At 38.9% G+C, this 10444-nt stretch overlaps 1 protein-coding gene across 5 annotated transcripts in view; it reads left to right on the top strand.

Annotated features, from left to right (window-relative positions):
- Window positions 1-1795: 1795 nt before the first annotated feature.
- Window positions 1796-10444, top strand: part of LOC136240050 (uncharacterized) — a 64725-nt gene continuing 56076 nt past the window's right edge. For all 5 annotated transcript variants that reach the window (XM_066030868.1, XM_066030871.1, XM_066030870.1 and 2 more), the window contains exons 1-2: window positions 1796-1874; window positions 1947-2255. In XM_066030868.1, the coding sequence (XP_065886940.1) occupies window positions 1865-1874; window positions 1947-2255 (319 nt within the window). In that variant the 5' untranslated portion in view covers window positions 1796-1864. The remainder of the gene's footprint in view (window positions 1875-1946; window positions 2256-10444) is intronic.

Raw genomic sequence — 10444 nt, 5'->3', positions numbered from 1 at the left:
CTGAAGCATTTGTTCAAGTATATAGATATGATCAAGAGTACATGCACTCTTGATATGATAGAGTAGTACAATAATTACCACCAACAAAAAAGTTAGTCACATGAGGGAGTCAACACATCTCACTAATTATCACTGATGTTCGTTTTTTTAAAAACTCTTGGCAAACATTCTTAGAGGAATCCTTATCATTTACATTTATTTACTATCAACTTTACTATATAGTTAGTTTGGACAGCTTTTTGGTACACAATAATGGATTTATATAGCTATTAGTGACTTTAGAAAAGTGGCAATCACTACTGTATGGAAATATGGTCTAATGAACAAACCCAACACTAATCATCATAAAACTTTCTTTGCACTGTTGGTGTCACAAATGAAATGGGCTGCATGGGAGATCATTTCCATATCTAGAGTTGAATTTTTTGACATGTTATATTCACAATTGTAGCTATATATGCGTCTATATAAATGTACATACCTTTTGGTAGCATAGTTTTATTGTTAATAGCCCCCCCCCCCTAACAGTGTCTCCTAGATCCAACTACAATATTGAGGATATGAATACAGAAATCAGGAAGTCTATCTAATTTCATACATGCATGGCTATGAAATTACTCAGACTCAGCTTTGCATCACCCACATTTATGCTACTACAATGTCTATAGTCTATCAATGAAAAACCTTAAAGTTTAACACTCTACATCATTTCTAACAACAGAAAGCTCCTTCTCATACTGTTAATACATGCATGCATGAATGCTCTATTAGAATTTACTTGACTGCTCTATTAGAGTATATCTTAATCCTTTTAAAAACACTTTCAAAAGGGCTCATGTCCCTTCTGTGGATGGGATGGGTTTATGTGTTACTGTTAATGGTTGCATGTGCTGCACTGCATGCTGTTACTGGCTCACTTTTCTGCTGCTAAACTTAATGTGTTAGCCCTCACGTTTCCTACTGAAACTTTTAGTTTAGGAATCTAATTTCGCAGGAAGGTTCTTGAATCCCAGCTAGCTGAATTGATGCTTCGTATGGTTTAAAAATAATGCAACACTTTAGTCTGGTCTAGCTCTTTTAGCCTCTTTATTAACTTTGATGACAGCTTCTTACAGCTGCACACAGCCACCGATGGAACAAACTGATATAGCAAGAAAGCAATTGACATTGGCAGAGATGCAAAGCTAATACTGAGTAGCCTTACATTAATAACATGAACAAAAAGACTAGCTATATCACATCGCAGCAGCAGAGTTTTATTAATGTTGTGTTTTCCATCTATCAAAGAGTACAATATGTTCTATACTTTAACAGGCAGCTTGTGTTGCCATCTCCGGGATATTTAATGCTCATGCAGGCTTCAGCATCACCCTTATCATTTCATTCTCCCACCTGTCACATCTGCAATCATTTTTTTCAAGAACAATAGGAATGGAACAACTTTTAACCTACATCTATTCTATACACAACTGACTATGACACCATTGCAACTATTCCTAACCAACAATTAACTGCTGTATATTAATTCTGCATGTATGCTGTTTCTTTTTTTTTTCCTGGACATTTACCAGCTGTGCTGACTGCACAGCACAATAAATAAATAAATCATGGAACCGTTGATATAGCTATTATAAGTAGCTACAATTTTTGTTGTCTATTAATAACTTGGTAACCTTGAGACTAGACTCCTGACCCCTCAAATTATGACGTTATCATCATTCATATTGCAGATTGAAGTGTTGTCGCCGCACGGACAAACACGAGAGTAAGACACGTGATCCTCGCGCACGTGCGAAATCAATCACGCGATCAAGTTACTCCGTAGAAAACAAGGTGGGATCTACGAGCTGAAAGACCGACTATTATGGCAGCAAGTAATTATGATTACGTATGCATGCAATGTAAACGTGGTGTATACGTTCATGCGTCCACTCCATGTTACGTAGGTGATAATGAGCGAAGCAAGCGTCCCCACCTGAAAGATTTATATGATCACGTTGTAGTGAAAGCTGCTAGAAAATGGAAAAAGATTGGCGCACAACTACTGGTTAATGATTGCACATGTACAGCAGTACTGAACAACATTGAAGATAATTGCCATCAACAAGTTGAGAAATGCTGTGAATATATGCTCCAAAAGTGGCTGGAGACAAATGTCAGTGCAAGCTGGGACGAACTGATACAAGCTCTAACAAGTCCGAGTGTACAACTAAATCATCTGGCCAGTGAAATTACTAAAATGTTGGAGATGAAAAGTAAGATGACATGATATGGGCGTGGCTAATTAAGTTATGTCAACTAAACAATGCACAAGCCGATGCATATATGTGACCCATGGCCAGTCTGGGAAACCGGGTTTATCGCCTATTTACAAGTATCTAGAAACGCCGGTTTTAAGTATTTAGTGTGTTGTAGCTCGCCAAAGTTGAAGCTATGTGTACCAAATTTTCACACGTTTTACACCAATTCCTTACCTTCCAGAGCATCCACTGTGCAAGTAGCCAACAACTAAGTTTCCTGCCATTTTAGATAGTTTTTAAACCGAGGTTGACTGTATCAGGCGAGCTGCAAATTGGGTGGGAGGTGGGGGCCCTGGAAGGCGGGAAAGATGGTGTTCAAAAATTGAAAAGGAAGGCCAAGGGATGAATTAGGCCAAGTTGTGGGCCATTGAGGTCTCTAAACTGGCTAAAATGAAAGGAAATCCACAACAGAGGTACTTATTCAACACCACAGAGCTGTACAGCCACATACAGTCATCCCCAGGCTGACCAGAGCTCCATTAAGGCCCACACCACACGCATGGATCACCACTGGGCTTGGGAAAAGCAGCCAGCAAAACCAGACCACTCAAGTCTAGCTGATTTTGATTGTGGAATTAGATAGTTTATTCATGTAGCTTTGTGTCCTGGGTGAAAAATCGAATCTGCTGACATGGGCGATAAGACCGGTTTTCTCAGACTGGGTCACATATGGCCATGGAAACTATTATTTGTTTCTCATGGGTTTTATGTGGATGAGTATTCATTATTGAAGAAATGCTCCATAGGAGGTTATTGAATTTTGCTGCTATAAAGGTTTGGTAAGCCTAATGCACTTCTGGCACAGCCTTTTGAGTAGTAAAAGACATTTTTCTGTACTGTTCAATGATCTTAACTATCCCCCAAGGAAAATATGTATGTCCCGTGAATGCAATAAAGTTTGAGGCAATCTAGAGTAAGGGTTGGGAACTTGAGATGAGAAACAATTATTCAAGTTTGTTTGGCCTAGTTGGCTTCCTGTTTAACAGTCCTTCCCTATGTATGCCAGTATGTGGCTGTGCATCAAGTAATTTCCACTCTCACCATGTCTGATCGTTGGTATTTCAATATAAATGCTTTTCTTAAGTTGTCATATAAGGAATTCAATAAACCTTTATATAATACTGATAATAACTATAATGTAACTTAGAATAAATGGTTTTGGTCATTGATAAGATTGGTTCACAATCTGGCTGATGAATCTCAATCCAGCAAGAGTACTGGTGATGGTCTGGCATCAATGGTCTGTCCCCCAGCCAATAACAAAACTAGAGTCAGCTGGTATTCCATTCTGACTGAGATTATTCTAATAGAGCAGTCATATTTTTATGAAATGGACAGAACAAATAAGCCTCCCACCCACACTGAATTTTGAAAACATCTGGATGGGAAACTAAAGTTGGATTGGCTTAATGGCAATCACTGTGGTCAGTAGAGTCCAAACAGAGATACACTATAGTGATGCACCGACACCAATACATTTTAGGTGGATATGGCCAATACCAATCCGATAATCCGACATCGATACTTTGTCACACAGGATTTACTCACTAGTAACAGCTAGTAATTCCAGTAGTAGTTGATAGATTAGCTTACTAAATACATTTGCTAATTTTATCTTGCTGGCCATCGATCACGAGGATAATGATCTTTCATGGTTGTTTCATGATGGCTGCCATTTTCACTGTGATAATAATGCTAGTGGCTGGCTTCTTTTAAATCATTTTTCACAACTCTCTTTGATGCACTATCAGGGGTGGATCTGGTGGGGGGGGGGATTCAAAGGGTTCCATGGAACCCCCCTTTTGAAAGAGCCTCTCTTACTCGAGATATTCTAATAGAGCAGTCACAGTATTCTTAAGAGGAGCAGTGTAGCAAGCTATGTATGTAGTTATAAATAAGGAAATATAGTCAGTGTATGGTGAGGGGTAGTTATTGTCAGCAGGTGATGACCTTTTTTTTTGGTCTTTGACTTACAGCTAGGCTGAAGTTGCAATTCCAGAGTGGAACCCTCCTTTTAAAAAGTCTAGATCTGCCCCTGACTATGTATGCCGCCATCTAATAAATGGCATCATACAAAGCATCAGTTGGTATCAGGAATTTACTGATACAAGTCCAACACCACCAAAATAAGGGCTGATACCTATACTAGTATCGGTGTTGGTGCATTTCTACTACATCATACAGTACATGTAGTACTATATATTACGGATCATGGAAGATAGAGTTTATCTAGCCAAAAATATCACCCAAAAACCAGCTTCACAATACAGTGGAACCTCAGTTATCCAGGCCCACTTATCTGGATTCTTGGTTAACTGAACTAGGGAAGTGACTGCTCTATTAGAGTAGTGACTGTTCTATTAGGGGAGTTGAAAGTACTGATACTTAATTTCTTTATGGTTATTTATACACAGTTTCACAGATACAGACTTTTCAGACTTATGGACCACCTCTGGTACCAAGGGGTTTGGATGCCAAGGTTCCACTGTACCATCCTGGTGCCTTGGCAGTATTGGTTAGGTATAACCAAGCCCAAAAGTATGACCCCAATAGGTAGCCACAAAAATTAAAAAACTTATTCAATGGAATTTTCTGCTGACTGCCTGCCTGCCTGTCTGCATGACAAGTGTAACTTTAAGACTACAGCCTTGATTTTTTCACTGTTCAATGTTGTTTCATCCATACGTAGATGTATGTAAAATGCACGCATCATGGACTTACCTTTGACCTCCTTTGTGTCCCATTTCTTTTTACTGACAATCCAAGGTGTCAATTCGTGGTAGCACGATGCATGGCTTCCCATTTGTAAATGGGAATTGTCCGTATTTTCCGTGGTGGCTGGATTGCAATTGGTTGCAGGAATGTCTACATTAGTAATGCTGTGAAACGTGCTGAAAAAGGTGGAAGTGAAGCGTAAAGACTTCACTTTCAAAGGCCACTTCACTTTCGAGTCAGTAATGATTGTTGGGATGCACAAATTGTTCATATTTTTTTGTGGTGGCCAGATTGATTGCAGAAGTGCTTCTCCTGCTATTCTTTGTTTGTAGCACTGTGTAATGGGCTGAACATAACTGAAAGCAAAGTGTAGTGGCCACTTTACTTCAAGGTAATAATAATACTAATAGCTGGGATGCATGTTCAGATGAAAACATTAACTCTGGCACCATCCCTTCTTTTGATGCGGTATGCACAGGTTCACCAGTCGTAATAATGTTACAAAAAAGTAAACAAACAAGTATATTATTAGGAAGTTTACATTCAATTAGGGATCATAGAAAAAAGTAGGGAAACAAGGGAGGTCACCTACACCTGCAAATATACTAGCGAGCATTTAATCCCTAATTCAGTCATGGGTATAGACTAAAGTAGGGATTAAATGTTCACTAGTGTATCTGCAGGTGTAGGCGACCTCCCTTGTTTCTCTACTTTTTTCTATGATCCCTAATCGGAACTTAAGATTCCTAGTTTATGTGGGCGGGTGGTGAACAGGAAACAGGAGATCGGCCTTACATTACATTATAGAACTTTGCGTGGGCAAGATCAAAGGAAAAATTGCACTTTAAATTTCATAAAGTACACTTACTCCAGCAAACAGTGTTTTATTGACCACAAAGAGTGCTTTATTGCGCCGCAAAGAGTGCTTTATTGTGCCACAAAGAGTGCTTTATTGTGCCACAAAGAGTGCTTTATTGTACGAATAAAGCACTCTTTGCAGTGCAATAAAGCACAGTTTCCCACGTGCCTTAGCAAGCTAATAGCCTGCGGTGTTCACGCCAGTACGACTAATCACCCAAGCCGGTGAAGGCTGATAGCCTCGCCATGTTGAGTAATCAATCACCCCAGCCAATATGAGTTCTACCACTGGATTGCTTTTATAGACATACCTAAATGCTTCGATGATGGGTGGGAGAAAGCAACGTTGCTGTTACGCTTGTCAATGTAAACGGATAAGTCCTGGAGATATCATGGAAATACTTCACCATGTGTCACAATAGAATTGATTGTGGTTTTTGACTGTAACCTGCCAAAATACGTGATGAACGTCTACTATGCCAAAATATGGTGAACCATGCGTGAGTTACTTTGTTAAACTAGTTTGTGTGCATTCAGACTGCTAATAGTTCATGCAACGCGTGTTGATTAAGAGTCCTAGTGTATGGTAAAGCTACACGACTAGAAAGTTCCATAAATCATTTAAAGCATTGCCTTGCTTGTGCTATATGAAAAATAAAGCACTCGGCACTTGGCCTCAATGCTAATAAAGTACTCGGCGAACTTTATTAGCATCTCGGCTGCGCGCCTCGTACTTTATTATTTATATAACACTCGCGGCAATGCTTTAACATATACATATATTATATAGTTATACAACGGCCACGAGTGCTCTGCCTGATATAAACGCACGAGCCTGAGGGCCATCAGGCCCGAAGGCAAGTGTGTTTATACAGGCAGAGCACGAGTGCACGTTGTATAACTGTTATGTACCACTCACCTAATAGGTGGGGAGAGTCTCACAAGACAGCTGTAACACTTATAAAGGCCAGGTTTCTAACATCGATTGTGGGTAACCAAGCTGGACGTTGCGATGACGTTCCCCCTGCAGCCACCTGAGATATTGAAAGCTAGTACGCTATGGGTTATATCACTAACCTGCTTTCGCTGTTCGACTCTCATCATGTAGTGCTCAGCATGCCAGCGTGATCACTCAATCGCCATATAGACTAAGCGCCAGACTAATCGCCATAGTGATTCTCTCGAGCGAAAAAAAGCAGCTAAATAGACGGTTTAAGTAAACAAAACCTAACTACAAAACGATACTAGTCTAATTCTTACTATTCACACTGGCTAAACTCGAATCTGGTGGCATGACAAAACTGGTTACCACAATCGAACGTAAAGGTTAGTATTATTTAGAATATATTTGTTTTATTGAGTCATTGTCGAAGTGGACTACAGTTTAATCTGGGCTAAGATGGCACCAGACTAGTAAGGTGTATAAGTACGTTTATATATATGTAGACTAGAGTTGTGGCCACACGTGTTGGCTTTTTCGATCGCCATTGGCTGCTTGTAAACATTATATGTATTGGTGACGTTATGGCCCACAATCGACCTTTACATGTCAAGCTATAAAAGAATTCGAGTGATCTGTGAAGTGTCTTTCCACCTATTAGGTGAGGTGTCGTAGTGGTCTTCGCCACCGGCACTTGTGCTATGCTGCACAAAACCCAGCCAGTGCAATATCTGTATATTGCACTGCGGTCGGTGCATTATAACTTATAATGCACTTGTTGTGGTCTACAAAACCGCAACAAGTGCGTTATAAGTTATAATGCACTCGCTGCGGTCTGCAGCAATGCAATATACAAATTATGGCACTGGCGGTGCCTTTGAACTGCCCACGCAGAGTGGTACATATATATATATATAATGATATTATTTGCTACATACTTTCCATTTTGTTGAAAATTTGAGCATAATCAACAAAATGGAAGTATGTAGCAAATAATGTTTTATATACCGTATATCTGGTAATTTTCAAAGGGTTTTATTTTCGGATATTTCGAAGAGGTCCTTCTCTTCAAAAATAAATTACCACATCCGGTTGTTCTTTGAAAATAAATTCCCACAAGTGCCGAAAGCAGCGATTCAACTTTCAGTAATTCGCTTGTGTAATTTCCTCAAGTTTTAGCTCATGATAACAGGTAAACTGTATCATTACTGTACCAATAACCAGAAAACAGGCGATCCAGAATGGATCACCTGTTTCAGAATGAATTGATGCCGTCTGCTGTAGCCAGCTAGCTATATACGATCGAATGCGATCAAGCCAGTGAATTCACTCCACTCGAAATTCCCTCAATTTTCTCTCCAGTGCACAGGGATGGAAATTATTCCATCAGTAAGTCAGAATTTGGCAAACATTCTTGTACGTATCTTCATAATTTGTGATGGGAATTTCCGTTTATTTGAAATCCATCCGGACTTCAAAATATGCACTTTTCGAAATCAAAATCCTTTGAAATTCAGATTTTGCAGTTTGTGTGAAATTTTCTGCTTTGAAAACAACCTGCTATACGGTATATATTTCACAGTGTATAAAACTTATGACCCTTGTTGTAATAAGATTGAGATACTGTAATGTAAGGCCGATTTCCTGTTTCCTGTCCACTGCCCTCCCACATGGTTTTTTAGCCGAGCTATTATTCCACAAACTAAGTACCACACACATGGCACAGGCAAGTGCGCTGATAAATCTGACTACATATTTTACTTCATCCATGTTAACATGGATTGCCTGCATTGTAGCTACCACATGATGGCTCCCCTATGTTTGCAGCATGGATCGTCCAAGCTTTCCATTGTGACTGGATTGATTGCAGAGGTCCTGCTCTTTATTTGTTAACACTGTGTAATGGGCTGAACAGCGCTGAAAGCATTCACTTTGCTATTCAGTACTTGATAGTTAGGGTGCATGTTCAGATAAAAATAATAAGCCTTTCTTGTAATGCAGTATGTGCGGGTTCACTAGTGATAATAATGTTACAAAGAAGTAAACAAGGAATTTAAGTTTGATTAGGGATCTAAGATAGGGACCCGCCAATTATGCTGGAATAATTATGAGCATAATAGGTGCCTGAAAGCATTGAGTATAATGCTAGCAGAATAGGCGGAATACTTGTGCAATACTACAAATTCTTGCTTCTCAGATCGATATACTCTAATAGAACAGTCAGTAATTCTAAAAGAACAATCAGGTAGCTGACTGTTCTATTAGAGTATGTCAATTTTTCTGTGACATGCAATTTAACAAACAAGGATTTATAGTCCGTGCTTCAGCAAGGGCGGATTTAGGGGGGGTGCTTGGGGGGCTGAAGCACCCCCCCTCCAAAATTTTACAATGAGCAAGCTAGGAAGCTTCTAGAAGCTGTAGTACAGGTGCAGTTGCATTTTAAGCACATATATGGGAAATAAAAAGATGGAAAGAGGAAGGGGAATAGCTAATCTTATCCAAGAATCACTAAGAAGGGTTCTAAATTATACTTTTGGAGTAAGTCTTACCTTAGAAGCTGCTAGAATCAAAATACTCTAATAGAACAGTCAACTACTCTAATAGAACATCCATCATTAAAACTATAATTTTCAAGAAGTTACCAGAGTGTAAGCTGAAATTAAACCTATTCTTCTAGGCCTGTGCACTGCTACCCTCACCACTGTACCAAACATCCTGCCATATACCAATCACTTTAGGTAAAAGATTTATACCTTTAATGTACTAATCATCATTAATATTATTGAAAATCTATTCTGAAAACAACTTTTTCTGTCAAATAGTTGAAGTTTTTCTAGGCTCTGCTACAAACCTGATTCTTGGGTTGAAATGCTTTTCTTACAAGTAAAACAATAGTCTTATATATAATAGTGAATTTCATAGCATTTATAAAGTTCACAAGGTTGCAACATCTGATAGCTGTTTGTTTTCGTTTTCCATACTTGATCAAATCCCATGTTACATTTACCTAAATCTAGCAGCTTCTGGAGTTTGCACTATCAAATCCCTTGAAGCTCAACTTTAAGCTTAAATGATACTGCAGCATTTATGTTGCCATGATCATTGTGAGGGGTTTGTAGTGGTCAAAAATTAGTTGTATTTGTAGACTAGTTTTAAAACAATTATGGTGATGAATGGATCCATCATTTTAAAAGTTAGATTGAAATAGCAACCTGCACCACAGAACAGTGGCTAAATATGAAGTAGATCCAATCCTGTGTTTTAAATATTCTCACATTCTACACTCTTTATTCTCTTTGACAAGCCACTATTATACATTTTCTTAAATTCCAATAACAAGAAACATTGTATAGTTCTGTTTTTTAATTAAAATTACTTCCAACTGAACCCATTCATCTTGTACCCACATTTGGTTAAAAATAGCTTCTAGATTCAATCTTGTGATAGCCATTTTCCAAAAATTCCCAGGGCCCTCTAGCTGGAGAATTCTATACATGCTAAGTGCATGTGCACTTCACACACTGGTGAGTCTACTTGCCCTCTCCACTCACATTTATCCTCTCTACTGTTTGGACAGCTGCAGCTAGTGTAGTTTGAGCCATGAGACTGTAAATTATGCAATACTTCAAAA

The sequence above is a fragment of the Dysidea avara genome, chromosome 12 (assembly GCF_963678975.1).
Source record: "Dysidea avara chromosome 12, odDysAvar1.4, whole genome shotgun sequence".
NCBI lineage: Eukaryota > Metazoa > Porifera > Demospongiae > Dictyoceratida > Dysideidae > Dysidea > Dysidea avara.
This window is presented reverse-complemented; position numbering and strand designations above follow the sequence as displayed.